This window comes from Protopterus annectens, chromosome 5.part0 (genome assembly GCF_019279795.1).
Source record: "Protopterus annectens isolate FY-2018-M chromosome 5.part0, PAN1.0, whole genome shotgun sequence".
Classification (NCBI taxonomy): Eukaryota; Metazoa; Chordata; order Ceratodontiformes; family Protopteridae; genus Protopterus; species Protopterus annectens.
Window position 1 is genome coordinate 1,179,438,125 of NC_056735.1, and position 26,558 is coordinate 1,179,464,682.

Below are 26,558 nucleotides of genomic sequence, written 5' to 3' on the forward strand. Positions count from 1 at the left end.
GGAGGATATTCATTTTAATAATAGATGCTTTATATAGTTGGGTCAGTTTCAACTGCGGCCACCTGTTTAGGTCTTGGGATAGTGTTGACCATAGTTGGGAAACATTAGAAAATATTGTAGAAGAGAAAGAGTGGTCATAGTATACTCCTAGGTATCTGCAAGTATAGGACATTTTAAAGGGAGAGACTGGAAAGAGATCTTCTTTGTGAGCTGCTGGATTGATCGGGAATGTGGATGATTTATTAAGATTGATTTTATAATCAGAGATATGAGCAAATGTGTTTATAGTAGACAATATTTTTTATAATCAGTCAGAGGATGTTCAAAGTAGACATTCAAGTCATTGGCAAATGCAGTCAGACTTATATTCGTGTTTAGTATTTTAGGAATTGAGTGGTAGGTTGATTGTTTAATGGAAATAAATAGTGGTTCAAGATATAGATTGAAAAGAATGGGTGAAAAGGGGGCACCCTTGTCTGGTCCCATTTGAAATTTTTATTGGCTTTGAGGCTTTCTTATTTATATGTATACACGTATATGAACTGTTATACAAAATTTTGATTATATAAATAAAGTTAGAGGGGATATCAAAGTAGGATAAGACTGTGAATAAAAAACTCCAGTTGACCCTATCAAATGCCTTTGAAGCATCCAGCATTATTGCATATCTAGGACATTTATCATTTTCCAAAAGTCCAATCATAGATTCTAATGTCAGTGTATTGTCCCACGTATGTCTTTTAGACATAAAGCCTGCTTGCTCTTTGGAGATCAAGGAAGTGATTACTTTTTTAATTCTTATAGCTAACAAGGAGGAAAAAATGTTGATGTCAACATTCATTAAAAAATTGTCCTATAATTATTCACATTTGATTTATCTAAGTTGTTTTTGGGGAGCAATATGGTCTTTGATGGTTGAGATAAAGGTCTGATATTCCATTAAGTGAGATATAGTTGAAAAGATTAAGCAGGATCAGAGTTAGTACCACTTTAAAGGTTTTATAAAAGTCAGAGGAATAGCCATCAGGCCCAGGAGCTTTCTCTGGTTTAAGATTATCAATGCTATTTAGGACTTTTTGTAGGGTAATAGGGGCCAGTAAGATCTTCTTCTGTTCTTCATTAAGTTTTGGAAACGTGATGTTGTTAAGATAATCTTTTATCACCAGAATTGGGGTTTGTTGACTGTTGTTTGCATAGATATCAGAGAAAAGTTGATGAAATAGTTGGATAATTTGTGAGTCTGATTTGTAAAGTGTGTTCTGGTGGTAGATAAGGTTAATCCTGGGTGATCTTTGTTTATTCTCAATTAGTCTGGCTAGTACTTTCGAAGGGGTTTGAATCCATTCAGAATAATCTGTTATATACCTAAGTTCTTGCAGTGAGTAATTGGAATGGTGCAGGTCAAATAATTCCTTTTGTTTGTCTAACATTTCTTTTTCCAAGGCTGGGGAGTGGTTGATTTGGATCCTGTCATCTAAATCCGTAATTTCAAATATTAACCGGTTTTCTTTCTCTTTCCTTAGTTTTTTAAGATATGTGGATTTCTGTATAAACAGACCTCATCATGAATGTCTGTGTTGCTGGGGGTCAGTATTGAGCTTTTTTAAAGCTAGTGCAATTTCGTCTGTAATTGAGGAATTATGTAACAAGTTATTATTTAAAGACCAATTAGAAGCTATATTGATTGTAGAGGGTAGTATACAGCATTAATAGATATAGAAATCTTTGAGTGATCTGAAAGAAATCTTGGTTCAATACAGTATTTTATTTGCCACTTTGTTAATGATTGGAAATTAGAAAAAAATCAATACGGGACCGTGAGTTATAACATCTGGAATAGTAAGTATAGTTGTTTTTATTATGAATGCTATCCCCAAATGAAACAGGGTCTATCAGTCCAAAGTCTGAAATTAAATCCATCAGGGCAAGTGAGGCTTGTGTGTTGTATGATTTAGATCTAGTACAGTGGTCAAGGTTCAGATCAATTACCGAATTCCAGTCACCTCCCAGAATGTAATAGAAGTTCAGGAAATTAAGTAAGAGGTTATAGATCTTCATAATAAAGTCATGCTTACTAGAGCATGGCCCATATATATTAAGGACTAATATTGGTTTGGGGAGTAATGGGGTTGAATATGTAAAGTAACTCCACCTTCCTTCATGATCTGCATTCTTGTCTAGGATGGTAGGTGTAAATGAGTTTTTAATGATAATAGCTACACCTTTAGAGTTAGAACTATTTCCTAATGAAAATATATCTTTAACCCATTTCCTCTTTTTTTTGTTGGCCTGTTCCTCTTAAACCATGTGAGTTTCTTGAATAAAACAAATGTCCGAGTCTGATTTTAAGAGGATGTGCATTAATAGGTTTCTTTTATTTTTATTTTGGAGTCCTCAAACATTCCATGAGGAAATTTTCCACCCCATGCCTATATTTTATGTATACCATAATTTGAGTTGGAGGCAAGTCTGGGGTGACCAGGGTAATCTGGGAACTATTATGAGGCTTAAAATAGTTTTACCACCTGCGTACCAATATAATAAAAATGATAATGCAGCACTATACTCTCTCAAATCAACCCCTGTGACTAACCACAAATACTCTAGGTATGAGAGAGAAAGAAAGAAAGAATTCCATAAGTGAACATATTCTGGGAACAATATTATGATTAGCTAGCACAAACACAAAACTCAATTTACATACTATGTACAATATTAGTCTAATTCCAAATGACATCATCAAGAACCCTACTAACAAATCCAACAAGCTCTAATGTGAAGTTTTTGCCAAGTTAAGGTAGTGTTAGAATTTATAGGCTTTTAATGTTACAATAAATAAATAAATAAATAATATTTTAGAGAAGTATACAAACAAATACCATCTTTTACCTAGAGTATAAAAAATAAAGGAGTGACTAAAAAGCCTTGCAAAAAGGTTCGGGAGAAGGAGGATATTTCAACAATTAGTTGCAGACAATATTAAGCAGGTTACATGCATATATTTAACAGTTTAAAATAAACAACTAAGCAAACATGAATCATCATATCAAACACTTAAGGCAATTACATTTACCAGGTCATTACATTTGCCTGTTGATTTTAAATTGGTGAAGGTTAGAGAGGTCTACCATCCAGCATACAATATATTGTTTGATTATATAAACATTTTCAAACAATACATGAATGTGAATTTATCACTAGTCCAAACCACACACTTATGATGATGCCAAGTATGCAGTAAGGAGTAATGTAACTTTACCCAGATACAGATAAACAAGAACAAAATGGTGTTAAAACATTAGTGTCTCAGCTTTAAAAAAAAAAGCACAACAGATTACATTGAGCCACCACCCATTACAGATACCGCGGTATCTGGTTAGAGCAGTTACTTAACTTTTATTAGACATGGACAAAATATTCATTGAAATTAACCTCCTGTTTGTTCTGCGCTCAACAACTGCCTCAGGTGCTCTCTCAACAGCTATAACCACCATAAGGAATAACTAGCAAGATAGTTAAATCAAGTTTGTGGTGTTATACAACGCTGGAGCACCAGGGCAAATTTCCTTGTTAGCCCTATATATGCAGGACACAAGCCTTCCCATTCTAGTCTAAAATGGACCAGAGCACCAGCAAGTAAGCAGTTCCACACTCACCTCATTAGAAATAAATTATAATGTAGAGACCATACATATTGACGTTACGCTAGATCATTTGAGCTCTAATCCAAGCTCAGAATCTCTAAACCTTATCTGCTGACTCCTCGTAGAATTTTAAATTATCGTTCATGTCCTGACCCATTCTAGCCTGTCAGATTGAGTCCGCAGGTGCAGAGAGGGGTATGACTATTTGAGGAACCCCACCAGACATATCTGCTACAGTTAGAGGCAGGAAACCTCAGATGATCGTTGGCCCAAGTAGAGTAGTGTTTTCTGGTATTCTCCTAATTGCTTTCCGGACATGTAATACTTGTCAGATATTTGATTTATTTGAATGGGGAACCAAGCTAGGAGTGAGTCACTCCACCAGCACACTGAATTTAAATGCCCTCCCTTGAACAGCAACCAGTTAATGGCTATACAGAAGAGCACTATCATACCTGCGAGATGAAGATGCTGTGCATAAGATCCTCAGCCATGTTCCTTACCTCTTTGTATGCTTTATCATTAGGACCAAAACCTTCACAAATTTCAGGTTAGGATACCGGATAGTAAAAGAGTGTGAGGAGAGGAGGGCCTCCATAGCAATCCTTATGTTCTCGGCCACAAAGTACAGGAATATTGCAGGAAGTACTCTATGTTTTAGTTGTGTTAGGGATTATTGGCGCCATCGGTTGTCACTTTTTTAGAGTCCTACTGGCAACCTCACTTCAAACTGAAGGGGCCTGATGGATAGAGCTGAGCATAAGTCTTTTCCTTTTTTTATTTTTTAAAGGTTCAGAAAGGAGTTCTTGTACACACAATAGGTGGTGTGAAAATGATCTAGCAGCAGAAGGCATCGATCGAAAAGGTGAGCGACTGCTCTGGGAGGAAGTAGAATGAAAAATAGCTGAAGGACAATGATGTGATAATTATTATAATTATGCAACAGGTATTTTACCAAAGCATTTCTTGAATATCGGATTGGTTTCTTTAGGTGAAGCCATGGAGTATTTAACTTCATTTTGGTAGAAAGTTAGAGTATTCGGGAACCACATTTGGAACTTTATCTTCCTTTTGATAAGGTCTGCACAGTATAGGAATAGTTTCCGATGATTTTCCTTTATTTCCATAGGGAGGTCTTGAGAAATGGAGATAGGGTGATCATTCCATATAAATTGTTTTTGTTTTTGTAGGAGGAAACAGCATCTTGTACGTCTTGGAAATTTAGGAGTTTCACGTATATAGATCTTGGGGTTGTGCTGGTTTAAGATTTGTAAAAATCTCGGTGGGCTCTTTCAATAGTGCATTCTGATGGAGATTCTCTTGAGTGTAATAATGTACTGAGTATTTGCTTCATTGTAGGTATCAATTGACTGTGATCATATTTCTCCGGTACACCTCTTATAATTAGATTATTCCTCCTGCTTCTCGCTTCTAGGTCAATCAGTTTTGAATGTATGTCTGACAGGGCCTTGTCTTTATCTTTGAGTTCTGATTTTAGCTGTTCTAAGTCCATTTCATTTGATTTGATTCTTTCTTCTACAGAATCCATTCTTTCAGCGATCTGTTTTAAAGTTCCACCAAATATGCCTAGTTGGTCCGAGAAGCTTTGAACTGCTGTTTGTAGAGGAAGGAGGGCACTCTTCAGATCTTCCATAGTGAAGGAATTTTCAGGTTTTGTTTACAGGGATCTTTATTTAAATCCTGTTGTGCTTTAGAGATTTTTTGCCTTTTAGGTGTAACATCTTTTTCAGGGGATGTTATTGCTGAGAACTTAGTTTTAGATATATGAGTTTCCATATCTTCAGCTTCTTTAGGCATTTTACCGCACCAAATTTGGTTTCTTGCTTCCCTCGTGGTCGCTGTCTGTTATAGAGGTGCCGAAGCCTTGAGGCCTCTATTTTACATGTGTAAACTCATCCTGTATACATTTTATGCAGAAAAAAAAACAAATGATTCTGATGTTACTTGTAGATATACTCAAGATTTGTGTAGAACCAGGTTCCTTCCAGGTTTTCCTTTTCTTTAAGTCATTTATTGCTGACAGGTATTGGCAGAATTGGTATTATCTAAACTTTGTTAGAAAGCTTTGTGGAGAGGGTGCAGCTCAGATGACTATCATCTTGGAATCCAGTACCAACCAGGGTTATTGTCGGACCCCAAGGAATAAGTACATTTAGTCACAGAAAGCATCTTCAGAACATGTTCTTTTGAGATAACAGAAGGTTTAAGGGATTCAGGGATATGTGTTCTTTTTTAGAAAGAAATATCTGGGGCAAAAATAGTACTTAATTTATTAGCTAGAATATTCGTAATATTGGGTCTGAATAGGTGATTGTCACTTTCAATAAGTTTAGAGCAGTGTTGGGTATTATTCCTTACTTTCCTAACATGGCTGAAGGTTTATAATTGTCCTTAGCTTCAGATGCTGACCTATGTTCATGGGCTGATTTACTAGATCTGATAGAATTTTTGAAGTTTTTTTAAGTAATGTATCATTTAAGGCATTTTTATTTTATTTTATTTAGTTGGAGGACCACCAATAAGGTTTATTTTGATTGTTCCCATTACATTTTGTTCTGGTTACAACTCTCTAACTCCTTTGTGAGGCTACCTGCTGTGTTGTCATTGGGGCTGATGCTGCCATGAGTGAATTTTGACACCTCATCATAGAATTTGACTAGGCTAGTATGTTTGAAATTCTTGAATTCTGACATATTAGATGTAGGGGCTTTGAAGATTTTGAAAGTGAAAATCATTAGTTTATGGTCTGACTTAACCAGGGAAGGAGATACCATGGGAATAGTGCAAGAAGTGGCTACCATATTTAATATTATATCTTCTGGCAGGTTTATTAACTATCTTATGCAGGAAGTTTTTGATTATTAAATCTAAGAACTTCTTGGCATAACCTACATTGGAGGTATATGCTCTTCATTTTATTGAGAGGTAGCCAGAATCTGCCAGTATAATGGAGTCCTTGTTATGAGTACAGTTAGAAATGTAACATGAATATCAGGGGTCATGGATGGTGTCCTGTAACAGGCTGTAAACTGACAGCTTGTCCTGTTTAGCATAATCTAGAGTTCTGAGAGTTTAATTTGGTTCATAGGATCATAGGTGTATACTATGCTAACAACTGCTAGGACCCTTATAGGCCTAGCCGTGCAATCCAAATGTGACCCACAAATTTAATTTATATAGGGGGTGATTTACTGGCTGCTTCTGATGCATAGGCACCAGAACAGGGATGAATTTCCAATTATCCATCCAATGGTTCAAGGTGCATTTAAAAAGGGATAGGGAGGAACTCAGCTTCACATGGAAGGGGAGCCTGTTCCAGAGAATGGGAATTCTCTATGAAACATATCTCTCTCTCTCCAACATGTCATTTTTATGTTGCAAGCAAAATTTGCTGATTGATATAGTAGTGTTAATGCTGTTTTATTTATTTATTTATTTTTGTGGATGGGAGAAAGGTTCATTAACTCATTATATTCAAGTGACAACTCCAGGTGCATCTTCAGTTAACTCCTACTGCCGCCCCTAGGCAACAAATATTGCTTGTTCACATTTGCATCAATAATTGCAAAACCATGCTCCATACAAGGTTTTAAAATATTTCATCTTAAAGCTTACACAACAACAAACTCAACTACATTAATATCTGACCTCTGTCTAATGCAGGTAAATAGATATTAACTGTTGTTTTTATGATATTAATTTATATAGATATAATTTTTACATTCAATATCTCACCAGCTATGTAACACAGATAGAACTCCTTAGCCTCATATGAAAGCTTTCAGCTAGATGAATAAAATGCTGCTGACAGTATGTGTATAACTTGAGTGGTTGCTGAGATTTTGCAAGTTGTTTACAAAATACTACAGACGTAATGCTTACTGTGTTTACTGTGACTTATACAATTCAGTTTAAGACCTAGAACCTAAAGAATACTACCACTATAAAAGTAGTTTGTGCTGAAGAGTTTGACATTTATACGTCTTTCATAACCCAATAGTTCCAGACATATGAACATTTGTTTGAAATGTAAGGACATTATTTGATTCTATCAAAAAGCATAAGCTCTGCCAATTGGAAGTTACAGTGCAAACTTCCTGAGCTCCACTGGAGTGAATGAGTTAAACAGGATCAATGGATGTCTTGTGTGCCAAGAAAAGATAACCTCTGAGAAGTATGTATGATATTATACAGTGTTCTGACAGCAATTCAGGATAGGTTGCTGTGTTCTCAGAACTTGGAGGGGAACTGAATTTTGACAAACCATCACTTAATAAAAGGTAATTTGCCTAGGAATAATTACTAACTGTTACTGGTTTTAATGAGATTACAGAGTCAATTTTGATTTCAAAGGAAACAGCTTTATGGTCAGACCTTATCAGGGAGGACAAGACATTGGTGGGTATAGTGTTCACCCTATTTGTGAGCATCAGGTCCAGTATGTTGGAGCCTCTAGTGAGTGTATTCACTATTTGGTCAAAGGTGTTTGTATTTACAAACTCCAGGAATCTCTGTGCCTGTAGATTTTAGGACTTCCAGGCTATAGAGCAGTAATTAAAGTTTCCCATGAGTTGCATGTTAGGTCAGATGGTAAGTGTCTCCAGTAAGTCCAATATGCATTGTGAGCTTCTTGAGACACCGAGGGTGACCTGTAGCTGGTAGGATATGGTATGGGATTTTGTCTATGGTGACCTACATGTGGAGGAACTCCAGCAAATCACTGACCACCTTAGAAGTGTGCTTGTTGATGTATATTGAGACACAACCACCTGTATCTCTTGTCTGTACAACTACTAATTTAAAAGTGTGGAAGGTACTGTAACCTTGCACTGCCAGGGTACTCTCTACTGCTTGAAACCATGTCTTGGAACTGCACACCTATAAACCTCTATCTGTAGGTCTCTGGGAATCTGCCTGAAAGTGGTTGGAACTTAGAAAACATGGAGATGCCATCACAGTTGCCACTGAGCCTGACAGCATGGTAGACATAAAAGCTAAGAATGGAGAAAGTGTTTTCTTTATATTTAATCCACATTTTAGTAATTAGACAAACATGGATGCGCTGTAAATGCAGGAGTGCTGCAAAATTGGACTATTTGTTTCTGAGACTTGTGGTCTCTTAATGTGATCCACTTTGGGGTTTGATATGTTTATTACACTGGAATGTCCATTTGCTGAATTCTGCCTAAAAAGCATTATGGGGCTGCAAAGGTTCTAGCCTTGGAATAAGAGGTGCAACACATCTTTTGCAAAATAAGCTGGACTGCTGAGCATCTTGTCCTTTACAGACACATACTGTATCACCCAGGAATGACACCAACTGTTGAAACCAGTTATCTCTACTACGTACCTAGGCATCATTCTTGGAGAAGGTGTTGTCAGATGCATGCAGAGTTCTAATATGTCTCTCTGCATGTTTCTCAGGGTTTTGTATCCCAAGTCATTTACTCCCACATGGACCGCCACCATGTTGTAATCAAGTGTGTCAAGTGAGGGGTATTTAGAGACCTTGTGATGTCAGAGATCCTGGCATCTGAAAGGCAGCTCAACATTACCCTATCTTTGTCCAGCTTAATGAGCAGAGAACCTATGCTTCTAATTATACAGTCATTTATCATTAGAACATTTTATTAGTACAGTGGTTTGGAGTGATATAATTAGCATGAATTGACTCCTAGTAACTCTTTGATGTAAGTGTGCATGAAGAAGATAAGGTGTTGGATTTACACATATACCTCTTCTTTCAAGATCTAAGAGGCATTGGGTAAAAATATTTGGGTCTATATTAGATCACCGAACGCTTAAAAAAGCGAATGGTGATTAATCGACCCTATGTAACCGAAAGCTTACAATGTCAAACTGTCAGACAGACTGTTCCAACAAAAATAAAAATAAAAAACAAAACGCTTTAAACATTACATTAAGTGGGGGGCTTCACCCCCACACCCCCCCACTTAAATATACCAACTCCGAGACCGCACTACAGTGCCGAAAATGGCAAAGTAACAAAGCGGCCAAGTGAATTCTTTCCCAGGGAAATAATGAACTTAAAAGCCGCTTCGATATTTTGCCATTTCAGTCTTTTAAGTTCGACCAAGACGCATTCGAAAGAATGCGTCTTTGGTCTTCTAATAGGAACCCAAGATTTCTATAGCCTCAGTGAAAGACATTTTAATCTCATATTGTTTAGGTTGTGTAGGAGATGTTTGTTGCTCACAGTCTATGTTTTTTGTGAGAATGAAACCTCCAAATTAGTTTAAATAGTTGCACCACTCACAGAATTATTTGTACTGAATAAGAGTTTATTATCTGTGAGCATAAGGCAATTGCTACACTGCTTGATGATACCCAGTGCTTAAAGGCTGGTAGCAGGAGGGAAACAAGCAGGCTGACCTTCCATTTTTTGGGGAAGTTAGTTTTGAAATGCACAGAATAAACTATATTTAGCTATTTGCACTAGTTTATGGAGGGGTGTAAGTAAGTGGGTTATCTTATGGAGGGATTCACTAACACAGAATAACCATATGGATTTAAACAATATGATGTCAGGAAAGCACACTCTACACTATTAATAATAACTAAGAAGTAAAGATTAGATTAGATTTACGGATAGACTGAGGCTTGTGCTGCTCTGTGCAAGCAGTGGGAGCATATTGGATGAGATTACAGCTCTGAACTTATGAGCTGTTCAGAGGAGCTACTGGCTGCTTGGGGGGCAAGACTGAAATAATCCAAGGGCACACTGCGGCCATGGCATTATTACGTTCTACTAGTAACATTGACTAAACATACTAGAATGTTACTTCAATAGCACACAGTAACCTAAAACAGGCACTATCATGTTGACAAAGGTTTAGCCAATATGTTTTTCTTTTCTGCTTCCAGAAAAAAGCAGTAATTTAAATTCAAAGCAGGGTCATTAAAATCAGCCAGAAGTATTGCAGGCTATATCAGCATATTCAGTATTAAGCCAAATCAAGCAAATACCACTTCGCCCAGGTGGTCTTGGCTTCAGCAGCAATTCAGAACTGGTTTGAGCTGGTCACGCTCTGAAGCCTTATTAACAACAATGGAAAACAGCAAATGAAGCCTCACCAGAATACACCAACCAAGTTCACCAAACTAGAATTTCACCTTAATAGCAAGCAGTGGCATAGAACTAGTCTGGTTTTCTCTTCTGCCACCAGAAATACCATAATTTAAATTCAAAGCAAGTTCACACCAATCAGCTAGAAACAGAGCAAGCTTTGTCAGTGCACTCAGTGGCAAGCTGTGTCAGTGCACTCAGTGGTAAGCTGTGTCAATGCACTCAGTGGTAAGCTGTGTCAATGCACTCAGTGGCAAGCTGTGTCAGTGCACTCAGTGGCAAGCTGTGTCAGTGCACTCAGTGGTAAGCTGTGTCAATGCACTCAGTGGTAAGCTGTGTCAGTGCACTCAGTGATAAGCTGAGTCAGTGCAGTCACTGGTAAGCTGTGTCAGTGCACTTAGTGGCAAGCTGTGTCAGTGCACTCAGTGGTAAGCAAAATGAAGCAAAAGGCACTTAACCCAGGTTTTCTCTTTTTCAGTAGCACTACAGAAGCAGAGTCAGGTCTAGTATGAACTGGTCCTAATCTGGAGCTTCTTTTTTTATAACAATGGAAAATAGCAATATAATGCTCAGAACAGTATACCAAACAATAGCAACATACTAGTATTTCACCTCAACACTAATCACAAGCCTAGAACTACCCTGTTTTCCTCTTCTGCCACCAGAAAAGGAATTACTTGAAATTCAAAGGAATGTCACTAAAATCAGCTAGAAGCAATCCAGGCTGTGTTAGTATACTCAAAATTAAATAAAATCAAACAAATGTGACTTAGCCCAGGTGGTCTTGGTTTCAGAATCAGTATCAGATCTGGTTTGAACTTTCCTGTCTAGGAGGGCTTGCAGGGGCATTGTGGTGAAATGAGCAACCAAATGGCAGCCATCATATCCTCGGGGGGGGAGTGTTAGAACAACATTACCAACTGGTGGTGACCAGATGAATATACTGCTGTACTCTCACTCAACAAATAAATGGTTGGATCCCAGCAGTGCTATAAGCCTGTACATGCAGGACTGAATGTGATTACTGGACTGCTTACGTACAATGTGTAAAAGGGTCAGGGTGGGGATGGGATTTTTCAAGTAACACCCCTCAAAATCTGAGATCAGACTTTGCATCTCTATCCCACCATAACAGACCAGTCCTTACACATAGCAGTGAATGGGGTGAAAGCAAAGTGCTGCTGCACCAGTTAGGATAATGACAGTGATGGTACCCAGCAGCAGGCTATGCTTAAAATAAGAAAACTAAACTCATGTAAAATAAAATCACATAAGTTACTCTAATACTCTAAAGTACTACACTGAGCCTAATGTGAAAAAAATTATACAGATTTAAAAGCATGTAATATACCTCCTCAGACCAATATACAGCTAAAGATGTTGAAAACAGAAGCTATCATGACATAACTGAAAGAGTTTCTTCCAGCACAACCTCAGAATATATATGGATTGTATTCACTATTATGCCGTCTGCAAAGCAATCATGTTGTACATTGAACTATACTCAAAACACTGGTGCCATAAATTACTAAAAAAATGAAATGTAAAGGATAAATGTTCATGGCAAAACAAGAACAAAGACATGAGAAAAAAGTAACAGTAACCTATGATGTATCACCACCAATAAAAAAGAAAAAAGCCCAAAGAAAATGCCACATACCAGAATGCCCCACCTGTTACTAGGAAACAGGTCTTCAATGCACTTTCCAAGGCCAAAAACACTGCATCAATGGGCCCTGATAACATGAAACATGACCTCCCTGGTCCACTTGAATTAGTTTTTATCTGGAGCCTACAGTCAGGTTTTGTGCACAAGGAATGGAAGTGGCTACAGTCATTCCCCTGCGCAAAGGTGGTTCAAACACTGAGCCAGGTAACTACAGGCCCATAAGTCCTACCAACCTCATATGTAAGACCATGGAAAGAATTATCATAGACATGATAAATGAGGACAAAGGTAACCTGCAAATGCTGGACTCATCACTGTTTGGCTTTGTTAAAGGAAGGCAGTGCCTATTACATCTGGTGGACTTCTGTCAGATGGTCATCAAAGAATTGATGAGGGCAAGACTGTACACACACCTTACCTCAACCTGGCCAAGGCTTTTGATACAAACCCCACTCAGGCATTACAGACAAGCTCACTAAATTAGGTATAAACCCTTTTATTACCCACTAGTTAGTCAGCTGGCTCACTGACAGGATCCAGAAGGTCAAAATAGGTGAGGCTACTTCCACTGAGAGGTCAGTCATCCTCCAGGGCTTAGTACTGGCCTGTTCCTTTTTGGTATCTATTTCTCTGAAGTGAAAGCAAACACTGGAGGTTTATGAGTGACTAAGATGGCATATGATTGCAGGCTGGGGGTTATAATTGACTCCCTTGCAGAGATTAGTTTTCTTCAAGAATGCCTATATCTGATCAACAAATGGTGCAAACGACACGGTCTTAAACTCAATGCTAAGAAATGCATAATTGCACCCTTTGGGATATCAGTTATCCTGGCTAATTTCCATGTTGATAATACACCCCAAACAGTCGATCCACTGATCAGGGATCTGGGTACTCCTTACCCTCAACCACCACATGGCCACAGCAGTGAGGAAATCCTTTTATGCTACACAATGTATAAGTAAGGGCATGGAATCTAGAGGTCATTACCCCATTATATTCTGCCCTTATTAGAGCAATCATACAGTCCAATGCTCCCTTAAGAATGTACCTGACCATACATATGCACCAACTAGAGTAACTTCAGGGATTCCTTACAAAAGGATACAAGGTATAACAAACCTACCTTACACAGAGCACCTTGAAGCCCTTTCCCTCTACGCAGTCTCCTATAGATTGCTGAGCAGAGATCCATGCCTGCCTTACAAGGCATCCACAAACCCCACACTTATGAATCTCCTGCATATTCTTAAGTTAAACTGTACCAGAAATACAATGTCTAAGGACCTGAATTTTGTCTGTGAGTTAAAAAGAACATGTTGGAGAGAAAGATATGTGTCCCAGGGAATGCTCCTCCTGTGGAACAGGCTTCCCATCCATGGGAAGCTGAGTTCATCTATTACCCAATTTAAGTGCAACCTAGACCAGTGGATGGGGAAAAGGAAATTTATACCAGGCCTGGCACCTGTATTCTTTACGAACAGAGACTGCTTATAAATGCCTAGTGCTCAATGTCCTATTTGGATATAGGACGTCATTATTCTTTTGGGAAAACTTGGCTAGGCTTAGAAAGTCTCCCTGGGTCATTAACATAGTAAAAAGTTATGAATCTATGAATCTATAAAGAATATTTTCTCGTGTAAACATTACTGTTGATTTTTGGTCTGTAGACATTAATTTAGCTATAGCTAAACTTAAATATTTCATAAGAATAAAGACTGCAGCTAATCCAGTCATTCCCCCTGAAAGCAAGCTCCTCTGTAGTCCTCTTCTGTTCCACACACTGCTGCAATAATCCCCCTGAAAGCAAGCTCCTTTGTAGTCCCACCCGCACAAGCAGCTGGTTTCCAAAGCGCTCTTTTGTAGTCTTCTCCTCCTCAGCCCACACGTGCTAACGGCTGGTTTCCGGTTTGGCTTCGCGAGAATTGGCTGGAGGCTCCAGCCTGCCGATGGTGCAGTCCTGTTTCCTTCTCATCTGTGTGGTCCTCACTGCACAGACTTCTGGTCTGGCAGGGCAGAGATGCCTTTCTCCTCTATCCGGACTGCCTAACACAGCAGTCTGGAGTTCTGTGATACCCAGGAACTCCAAGCACACATGCGTGGCATTCAGGGACTCGCAATTTTTTTTATTTTTTATTTTTTTTGTACAGGTGGGGGGATATTCTTCTTTCTTTTGTACAGGTGGGGGGGATTTTCTTTTCTTTTGTACAGGTGGGGGACTGCAGTCCTATAGCATGAGCCACCCCTGGTAAGGATCAGAAAATGAAAGCATTAGTTTCTATGAGCCATGAATGAGAGTGCATCTCTAAATAGTCTGTGATGGGCCAGTGAACCCGTTTTCATAATTTTAAATTTCCATGATGCACTGCTGCCTACAAAATCCCAGTGAGGGAGTGAGTGATGTCTGAATCTTGGGTCAATGTTGTACCATGGGAACTTAAAGGCTTTAACCTTTGCAGGTAGTGCCTTGGTAGTATCACTTCCTGCCATTCCCTGAACAGTCTGAACCACTTCAGAACTCAATTAATAGCAGTAAAAGGTAGACACAATGACATGCATTTACTGCAGTCTTGTCCTTGTGAGTCAGCCAGTGAATGCAGGGGTGGACTACATTTCACTGAATACATAGTGTAGTACTGTATTAGGTCATCAGTGTGCTAGGAGAAAAATGAGCATATATTACAACACTAGTACAACATGGGGATGTGGTAAAGTGGAATCGCCATGCCAGTAATGAATTATAAGTAATAATTAAGTCATGCAGGGGGCAGCAGAGCAAGAGACCATGCTATACTGCTACAGCTTCATATTCTTCAAGAATGCTTCTAAGTGTTGTGAAACAAGACATGAACGATATAATTGAATTTTGGAAATTCCATCAGTAAAATGACTTTATAAATACTGACTTAGAGACTTGGTGTCGTGTTTCTTTTGTTGGTCTGGAGCCTTACAACAGAGAACAATACAGCTATGTACAATCAGAAGATAATAAACGTCACATCAGATATAGGCTAAAAGTAGTGCACCTGTGTTTGTGGGTTCCTCATGACATCTAATTTAAAACAAGACACACTTTGGATGACATAATCCTTTTATAACCCAAGGATATTGAGAATCATATAACATAACGCTAACTCATTTCCAGCGTTTTCATTATTAATGTCAAATGCAACACAGATATAAGCAATGTGGGATCTAGCCTTAACAAATAACTTTTGGATATTATAGTGAGCTTGCATACTGCTTTGTGTGAGTTTAGATTATTCAGATATTTTCTCCCTAATCTAAATGTTGAAAATTGATGTTTCTATTAAAATGGCCAAATACTCTGTGATTTCTTATTAACAAAAGCAAAACAAAAATGTAACTGGAACCATGAGCAGGGATAAATAGTAGTTAATTCAAAAAATTCAAAGTCCACAGCTTACTTGAAGAGTTGCTTTTTTCAAAAGTAATAGTTGTTTATTCCACAAGTTTAAAATCCACAAATGTGCTTAAAAAGTTGCAAGTGCAGAATAAGAAGGCTTACTTGAATTGGCAGAAAATGTCTGCATATTCAGCAGAGATACTAGATGCTTGCAGGACTGTTACTCTGAAAGTAAAAATACTTCCGATCCTGAGATGTTCCATTACACCCTCTGCTACTCCATCAGGTGGCGCTTTTATTGGGCTATCCAACATGTGGTCTTCAGGTGTTGCTGAAAAATGAAAAAGAACATTTTTGAGCAATATATGGTGATTTGAAAAAGGTACTACAGATTGCTAGTATCATCATATACTTTCGATTAGCTGCCAGCTTGTAGCACTCCATATTTACTGTATGTGATGTATTCTGCATGAGTTCGAGCAGCATTACAACACTCTTTGTATTTTACTGTCAGCATGTTGATGCTCCTCCTTTTACCGTGCTCTATAACTAACTCATTGAGATGGGCCACAATAACATGTTACATCTGACACGTCTCTATCACATTCATAGTTCCTGCTTTTATCTCAACAAGCACTCGTGGACAACACTGCAATCTTTATGAAGTTCTACTCCCACAGGGGAGTACAGTATTTTTTTTCTTTAGGGTTTTAGAAGAAAACTTGAAAGGTTCTTCAGAATTTATAGAGCTTCACCACAGAAATAACTTGGTTTTTTTGGAAGGCCTTGAATCAAACATGGCACAATTTATATCTATTTATGCATTTGTTAACTAGCTAATCTCTCTGGACACAAGGGTTCCTTTTTAGGGGCAATCCATGAACACTGTTTGATCAAATGACTTGTTTAGAGTTGCACAGGAGGCAAAAAGAGGGGAAAAAAATCAAACCATAACCTTGACTGCAGGAAACACTTATCATAACACTGTATATTACCACACTGGGTTAGTGCTGTAAAACAAACAACACTATGTTGGTGAGCACAGCACGAGGCTTCAGCTGTTCATAGCTGCAGTGACTGCTGTGTAAAACAAACAACACTATGTTGGTGAGCACAGCACGAGGCTTCAGCTGTTCATAGCTGCAGTGACTGCCAACACTATATTTGTGAGCACAGCACGAGGGCTTCAGCTGTTCATAGCTGCAGTGTGACTGCTGTGTAAAACAAACAACACTATGTTGGTGAGCACAGCACGAGGCTTCAGCTGTTCATAGCTGCAGTGACTGCTGTGTAAAACAAACAACACTATGTTGGTGAGCACAGCACGAGGCTTCAGCTGTTCATAGCTGCAGTGACTGCTGTGTAAAACAAACAACACTATGTTGGTGAGCACAGCACGAGGCTTCAGCTGTTCATAGCTGCAGTGACTGCTGTGTAAAACAAACAACACTATGTTGGTGAGCACAGCACGAGGCTTCAGCTGTTCATAGCTGCAGTGACTGCTGTGTAAAACAAACAACACTATGTTGGTGAGCACAGCACGAGGCTTCAGCTGTTCATAGCTGCAGTGACTGCTGTGTAAAACAAACAACACTATGTTGGTGAGCACAGCACGAGGCTTCAGCTGTTCATAGCTGCAGTGACTGCTGTGTAAAACAAACAACACTATGTTGGTGAGCACAGCACGAGGCTTCAGCTGTTCATAGCTGCAGTGACTGCTGTGTAAAACAAACAACACTATGTTGGTGAGCACAGCACGAGGCTTCAGCTGTTCATAGCTGCAGTGACTGCTGTGTAAAACAAACAACACTATGTTGGTGAGCACAGCACGAGGCTTCAGCTGTTCATAGCTGCAGTGACTGCTGTGTAAAACAAACAACACTATGTTGGTGAGCACAGCACGAGGCTTCAGCTGTTCATAGCTGCAGTGACTGCTGCAGTGTGCAGCCTCTGCTTGTTCACAGGAAAATATGTCATTATAAACACACATGATTGGAAGCACAGCACAGCCAAAAAGGAAAAGATGACAAAGATGGCAGGAACCAAATAGAACAAGGACAACAAGAGACAGCTAAGTCGAATTCTGATCCAATGTGCACCCTAAATGGTATCTGACTTGTGTCCACCAGGTGATATTCTGGAAGGCCCCAGGAGAAGTGCACAGTAGGACATCTCTGGCTTTCTTTACAAGTGCTATGCTTATAAGAAATGAAGCATGTGCAGGCAAAGGTGTAATGACCTCCAAAGGATATAGCAGAGCTCATTCAGTGAATATGGGGAAGAACATACGAGCAGTGGGAAGTACTGCATTTTAAAATGTTATTGTTTTTTTACTAGTTAAATGAAATGATCCATAATGCACCCTTTCAGCCACATGATGGTATGTTTTATTTAAAAGGCCATACATTTAACATTATCAGCAACAGAGCTGTGAGACTACTTCAGACTACATAAAAAGCTAACCCCCCCAAAAATACTTAATCATTGTCCAGACTGGGTTTCAAATTCTGTTTTCAGTGAAAAAAAAAAAAAAAAAAAAATATATATATATATATATGTGTGTGTGTGTAATATATTGTAAACTGTAAGTTAAACAGGTGTATGAATAATTCAAAGGGAATTTGGAATGCATTTCACTACACTACCTGGATCACTGTACAAATGTGCTTACTCACAGCTCTGAGTCACACTGCAGCAATATTATCTAGTGGGGAAGCAAACTCTCAAGGAGCCTTATAAATCATATTTATTTCCAAGTCTGAGCATGGGTCAAGAATGTTCCTGCGGGGAGGGGGGTATACTTCCACACCATCAACGACCTTTTTTACAGATTTAGCTAACAGAATAAGATTGACCACAGTTCAGCAAGGACTGAGCTAACATAACAAAAGTGACCACATCATTAGTTCAGGGTATGGCCAGTCAGCTTTGTAATATCACAAAGGTATTAAATTAGTCTGCACAGCAAAGTAATGCATAATAATACATACACAGAGTACAGTGTAAGGATTCAAGCATGCTAAGACTTGCAGCAAATTAAAAAAAAATAATGACGTCCACCATGTAGAATATTAAACTGAAGGCAGTAATGCAGAGCAAAAATAACATATGTACTGCATGTCAAACTAACACAATATCCTAAGTGATGTCAGTGGGTGGTGTGGAGAGTCAGCAGTTAAGATTAATGCTTCAAACCTCCAGGGTGTGGCATTCAGTCATGATTACTGGCCACTGTCTTTGTAGATTCTGTATGTTCTCCTCAGGTTTAATTTCTCCAAGTCTTTTAGGTTTCTAATACCATGACAGGAATGGATCCCATTCCTAAGTCAAAGTATGATTAAAATACGTGAAACTGGTATTGTTTCAGTCTTTGATATTAGCCAAAAGTGCTTTTCACAACACCCTCAATGTGCCCAGATTTGACTTCTTCTGCAATTCATACAGTTATATGTATTAGCAGCATATCTAAATATGACTGTAAATTCTTTTTAAAGAGAACCATTGCTCTTACTACTATTGGAACTGTCTGGGTATCCTTTTTCTACATTACCCTTGTTTCTGCCTGCAAATCCTGGTATTTTATGACTTTGTGTTTCTCTGTACATAAGACACTGTAATAACTAGATGTAACAATTTCAGTGATCAATGCTACTTTTTTCTTCTTTTATAGACTACTACAGCTGGTTTTCTCACAACTATTTTTTGAATTGTTGCTAATGCCCATGTGATATAAACTTCAGCATTCTCTATAATGCTTTGTGGCTCATGTTTCTAATACTTCTCAGTTACTTCAATACTGTAATGTTTGCACAATCCCCAATGCATCAGTCTTGTCACATTATTATGACTTTCAGTATACAGGCCCTCTGTCATGAGTGTATCACACCCAGCAAAAGAATGTGCGACTGTTTCCAGTTCTGTTTTACAGAACCTGCATTTGTCTGTTTCTCCCACATGTTCAATGGACTTTGTAAACCAATGTGTATGTAGTCCACTATCCTGGGCTGCCAGTATTAACCTTTCATCTTTGGGATTCACTTCACTTCTCCTTAACCATTCCTGATTGACATGAGGTTGTTCTAGGAGTTTTCTGTTCTTGCAACTATATTTATGCCTTTTCCACATTTTTTGTCTTTTCACCTGATCCTTGTCCTTAATATTCTTTATTTTGTTTTTGGCACATTTAGTTGCTGCGTGATTTTTGGCTACTTCTGGCTTTGCTTTCCATTCCCGCTTGACTCCAGTATGTTTCATCTAAACAAAGCAGGGAAAGTCATCTTACACTTGTTCAACTCATGTTTTAAAATTTTCACTATGTTTGGATCTGGTGAGATATGTATGCAGTCCTCTGATTTCAGATCTATATGTATAATCAATTTTGAGGAGGCCTATACCTCCTTAAAAATAGGAAATATATAATCCTGGTATACACTGATTTTTATAAATCATTTGATAAGCTTGAATCATTTTTGTTTTCCTGTGCAACTGATCCAGTAGCTTTTGGGGCCAATCAATCACACCAAAACTGTTAAGTTAGAATAGGAAGAGAAAATTGGTTTATAGCTTGGAGTTTGTTCCTAGATATCAAGGCTATTTTCAGTATTAATTTTAGTCTTCTAAAATATTCCTTACTAAGTTTTATTCACATTTCTTCATGTTTTATTGTTGATCCTTCATTGATTGCCAAATATTTATACACTGTCTCTCCTGCTTGAGTTCTTTTATATCACATTCCTGTCCTAGACTGATATTTTCATGGTGCTGCAGCTTTTCTACTTTAAATGTTGCTTTTGCACATTTATTAAAACCAAATTACATTCTTATATCATCTGAGGAAAATTTTGAACATTTGCAGGTGTGCTTTCAGTTCCTCATCTGATGGATTATACACTTTTAAATCATGCATAAAAAGAAGATGAGAAGTCTTGCACTTTGTTGTTTTCTTGGAGCCAAAGTGTAACCATGACCTAATTTGTTAAGTAGACAGTGTAATGAGTTAAGGACAAGCTGATGGGGCAGCAGTGACAAAGAGTCACCCTGGAATATCCCCCTCTGAATTTTTATCCCTAGGATTATAATTTCTCCTTTACTATGGCTTTCCTGCAAAGTGGTTTGCGATGGTTTCATAGCCACTGTAATGTAATCGATCAATGTAGGGTGTATCTTATACATTCATCAGAACTCTTATACATGAATGTGGGATGCTGTCAAATGCTTTCCATGCCATACTTCCCCTTTTTACAATTCTCCATTATGACTTTATTAACAACAAATGATTCTTTGTTCCATATGACTTTTTGTTACCATTTTGTTCTCTTGCCATGATTGAGTTTTCTTTAAATGATTATAAACTCTGTTGGCATCAGTTCCTGTGGATTTTTACACATCCTCAGAAGACAAGTTATTGGTCTATAGTTTTTAGGACACCTTGCAGGTTCACTCTTAAGGAGGAACATCATTTTTCCTGTTGTTAACCAGTTTGGCATTTGTTCGGGATGTGCATATAAATAATTCTTATTAATGGCTAAATTTTCATATAAAGATGTTAATACTTTTAGCCATAAGTTAGGTAGTGCATTTGGGCCTGGGGTTTTCCATCTAGGAGCTTTTCTTAATTTTGTTTCAATTTTTCTGGCCGTTACTTTGTGCCATTTCATATCCTGTACATTTGAACATATTCTTTTTTTTTTACTTTTCTATTCATTCAGCATCTTTGTTATGTTACACAGGATCTTCATAGATATTTCTTCAAAATTGTGTCTATGTCTTCTTTTTTTGGTGGTATTTCTATTCCTTTTGCGTTGTTTCCCAGTTATCTATAAAACTGTTTGGGTCACCAATAAATTGCTTATTTTGTGTTTTTCCTTTATATTTATCTGCATATCTTCTTTGCCTGTGCCGACATCTTTAGTTTATTGTTTACAATAGTGTACAATAGATCCTGGTTTGTTCTAATACTGTGCTTTGCTGTTATCATGTCTATCTTTCTGAGTATATTTGTTGATCTGTTCCCTCTTCTGTGCTCTTCTAGCAGTGACACTTCTTGTCTTAATTGCTTTCTAGTTTTCTCTGTTTGATACTTCCATTATGATATTTGATTTCTCCCCTTCCTTTTCCTTACTGCTCTGTGTTTTTGTCGTAAGAATGTATCTGTTATTAATTTAGCTGCACAGTAATATATCCTATTTACTTCTGTTATATCTCCTGAATTTCTATGAACATGTGTTCATTTGTTTTATCAAACTTCTAACATTTTAGGTCTTATTGACTTTCTGTAATCTATTTCTTTCATTGATCTTAATATGTCTATCCATCTCTATGAAATCAAGCAATTCTTCCCTTAGATAATTTCTTCTAAACTAAGGGCACATTCTTTGTTCTCAAGTTCCTGCGGACATTCTACAAAAAGTTCCAGAACATCTTCCTGTGACATATTCTCTTCAGCTGCATGCTGCATTACCCATTGATCTTTCATATGTGAACTCACTGGACTATCACTCCACATCAGTGACTGTATCAGAGTTGCCACAGTTTCCTGTTCCTTCCCTTGCTGTGCAACATTAACTGAACTTTTGTACTGGCTTCCTACTGAAGGCTCCAAAGTATCTTCATTTGGCAACTGATCAGATGCTGCCCACTCCACTGGTTTCTCCTTAATGTGGGGACTCAATGTTCTATCATGCTGTGATGTTATGAAAGCAATATTTTCTATGCATTCACTTTGCAGGTAATCCATGACTTCAGTTTTTTTTTTCTTTTGCTTCTCCATTACTGATCCTTTTTCCTACTTTCCCCCTTTGTTTTCTTAATTTTTTACCGCAAAATTTTCCATATCTGGATGGCTTTGCCTGTATTTTTCTTCAAATAGCATCGGTGCTACTTTTTTGTATTGATTAGTTTTATTTTCTCCTTTGCATAAATATTGCACCATATTAAATCTCTTTTGCTTTACAATGTCCATATTTCTTCTTCAGATGTCTCCCGCTCCTCCTGTTTGTCATTACTTTGGGGACTCATTGTTCCATCATGCTGTGATACACCCTATGTTAGACTTTCTACACGAAACCCTTCACTTCACAAGTATTTCATTACTTCAGCTATAATTTTTTTAACTTAAATCTTCTGTTCTAAATTCCCCTTTGTGATTTTATTTTTAGTATTGTGAAATTTTAAATATATGGGTGCTTTTGCCTGTATTGCTCTTGTAAACAGCGCTGGTGGTACTGTGGTAGCATTGTCGCCTCACAGTAAGACGTTGTCCTGTTCGATTCTCAGCTAGAGCATCTTCTGTGTGGAGACATGCATGAATGGGCGTACCTTCGTTGAAGGTTGTGTGTCAGGGCTGGCAACTCGGCACGTAAAAATCTGCTGCCAATCATTAGCGGACCGGAGTTCCGCTGTGGCGACCCCTAACCGGGAAAAGCCGAAAGACACAACAACAACAACATCTCTGGAGCTGCTTTTTTTATGTATTGATTAATTTGGCTATCTCCTTTGCATAAATACTGCATCATATCAGACCTCTCTTTCTTTCTCATGTCCATATTTCTTTGTTATATCTTTCAAAAATCTCTAGATTTTGTTCTTAAATTTTTTGCACTTTCTCAGTCACTTCTTTTGCAAATGGCCCAAGGTTTCTTGGACTGTATAATGTTTTTTATGAATCTTGTATTAATGAACAGAAATTTGTATTTGAAGCTTTTGATAGTTTTTCTTGTGCAAGTATTTTTCTTTCCTCTAATTTCACTCAATCTTTTTGTATAGCTTTTGTCTGGAAATTCTGGGATTCTTGCGTAATAGTAACAATATGTCATTTCTTTCTTATCCTCAATAGTCCATTCTATCATCTTTATGGCTCAGTTTTGGCCTGCCAGTTTTTGTGGGCTACTCCTTCCTTCTACAACAGGGGGACCATCCTCCCCCTGAGCCTGGCCTAACCCCATTTTAGGAATGTTTCCATGTCTTAAGGATTCTACACTGTCATTTTTTCCAGTCCTGGCACCAGTGCGCCTACCAGGATTGGGCTTTTTGTATTTTGGGACTTCTGCACCCAGCTGTCTTTTTTATTTTTTTAAACTACTTCTGTCCATGATACATACTATATAAAATATAATTTGTATATCAGTGTCATCTTGGTGAGATTTTGTAAAATAGGGTCTACCTTGTGAAGGCTATCACACACACAGACCCAATAATCAATTCAATTGCAGCAATACTACTCTGCTTGCTGATTTTATCATCTCTCTATCTAGACCTGTTCTCCTCCTGTAAGTGTGAGGTTTCTCATGATACTGCAGTGTCATATGCTGTCTCATCAACTGTTCTAAGCTGTCCAGAGACACTGTACTTATTCTTGTCTTTGTTGGACTGAAATGTCTCAGAAAACAGTCAGTGAAGGATCAGTTCACTTACCCTGGTTAACAACCAAGCAAATAAAAATCGGGCATTTTCTTTACCTGCACAGGTATTATTATTAACTTCATCAGCTGATAGTCCGGAATCTCCACTCTGACCTTGGCCTTCAACAATCCGCAACTCTTCCTGTGACGTTCCTGATCGAGTCATTCCAACTGAGCAGGATTCTGCCTGAAACTAGAGTGGAGTGGAACAAATGGGAGAAAGCATTAATCCTATTTTGCAATGAAACATTTTCAGTCTCTTATTGTACAGTCTTCATTCTGATCTGAATGCTACACACTGTAACAAAACTTAGAACACTTACAACAATGTGCTTTGCACATAAAAATGCTTCTCTCTACTATTATGATTTTCAAAAAAGTAATCTAACAGTTTGTGTATTCTGCATATATGAATATGAGTAGTGGGTTACCTTTCTTAATAACCAAAAGCATCTATTTTGTCTTAAGCATCCTCACAGCTATTTGCTCTGAAGTCTTTTAAACATCTCCATACTGTTATACATCCTTCGTGTGTACAAGATAAGCTGTTTACAGCTTCTTTTAAAGTCATTCATGTGGCTTTGTTTCTGCCCCACAGGGACAGAGATTTTTAGAGTATTATGATTTTTAAAAGATGATGACACAAACAATGTATCCTTAAGCATTCCATTATTTGTGCATTACTCTGGGTCTTACATTCAGATATTACATGTCACTTAACTCTTCCAAGATACAGTGGTTACAGCTTTGTGTCTAAGTCTGTGCTTATTTAATCTTGGCACTCATTTGGTGAGCTTAGTAAATATTCTGAACTCATTCTACTATCTTAATAGGACTGCATATCTAGGCAACCACACTGTTGATGAATTTTATTTATTTATTTACAGAAATTTTTACCAGGAAAGTCCAGCTGGATAATTTTATCTATTTTCAGTGAAGGCTTGGGGAGAAAAGCTCCACAAATAAAAGAAAGAAAAGTTGTATAAAATTTTACCATACCATAGATGTCCTTCTCTTAACCCAGCCACTGGGGATGCACTAGCCAGTGCATTTCTTTGTGCCAGTCCCAAGCCCGGATAAGTGGGGAGGGTTGCGTCAGGAAGGGCATCCGGCGTAGAATTTTGCCAAATCATACATGCAGACAACAGTACACATATACATACTGGATCAGTTGAGGCCCGGGTTAACAACGACCACCACCAGTACTGTTGGCCAACAGGGTGCTTATGGAAATTGGGCTACTGTTGGCCAAAGGAGGAGAAGAGGCGGAAGGCATGCCCAAAGACAGGTAAAGGCTAGGACTGTGATAGTGAGGGTTGGAACTTTGAATGTTGGCAGTATGACTGGTACAGGGAGAGAGCTAGCTGAAATGATGGACCGAAGGAAGGTTGGTATATTGTGTGTGCACGAGACCAGATGAAAGGGGAGCAAGGCTAGGTGTATCGGAGGTGGGTTCAAATTGTTTTATCATGGCGTGGATGGGAGGAGAAATGGCGTAGGCATTATCCTGAAGGAACAGTATGCTAAGAGTGTTTTGGAGGTGAAAAGAGTGTCTGATAGAGTGATGTTTATGAAGCTGGAAATTGATGGTGTAATGATGAATGTTGTTAGTGCATATGCTCCACAAGTTGGGTGTGCGATGGATGAGAAAGAACAATTTTGGAGTGAGTTGGATGAAGTGGTGATGACTGTACCCAAGGGTGAGAGACTGGTGATTGGAGCACATTTCAATGGGCATGTTGGTGAACAGAACATTGGGGATGAGGAAGTGATGGGTAGGTATGGTGTTAAGCAAAGGAATGCAGAAGGTCAGAATGTAGTGGATTTTGCGAAAAGGATGGATATGGCTGTGATGAATACGTATTTTAACAAGAGGGAGGAGCATAGGGTGACATACAAGAGTGGAGGAAGATGCACACAGATGGATTATATCTTACGTAGAAGGGCCAGTCTGAAGGAGATTGGAGACTGTAAAGTGGTGGCAGCGGAAAGTGGTTAGGCAGCATAGGATGGTGGTTTGTAGGATGACATTGGTGATCAAGAAGAGGAGGATGAGTGTGAAGGCAGCACCAAGGATAAAATGGTGGAAATTGAAAAAGGGTAATTGTGAGGTGATGTTCAGGGAAGAGTTAAGACAGGCACTGAGTGGCAGTGAAGAGTTACAGAATAGCTGGGTAACTACAGCAGAGCTAGTATGAGAGATGGCTAGAAAGGTGCTTGGTGTGACATCTGGAAAGAGGAAGGAGGACAAGGAGACCTGGTGGTGGAATGAAGAAGTACAGGAGAGTATACAGAGAAAGAGGTTGGCAAAGAAGAAGTGGGACTGTCAGAGAGATGAAGAAAGTAGACACGAGTATAAGGAAATGAGGTG

General features: G+C 38.4%; 1 protein-coding gene across 18 annotated transcripts in view; it reads right to left on the reverse strand.

The window, feature by feature from the left end:
* KIF1A (kinesin family member 1A) overlaps nucleotides 1-26,558 on the reverse strand; it is a 2,189,582-nt gene that overhangs the window by 492,491 nt on the left and 1,670,533 nt on the right. For all 18 annotated transcript variants that reach the window (XM_044071047.1, XM_044071036.1, XM_044071035.1 and 15 more), the window contains 2 exons: nucleotides 24,245-24,380; nucleotides 15,951-16,119 (listed from right to left, as the gene is read on the reverse strand). In XM_044071047.1, coding sequence (XP_043926982.1) covers nucleotides 15,951-16,119; nucleotides 24,245-24,380 — 305 coding nt within the window. The remainder of the gene's footprint in view (nucleotides 1-15,950; nucleotides 16,120-24,244; nucleotides 24,381-26,558) is intronic.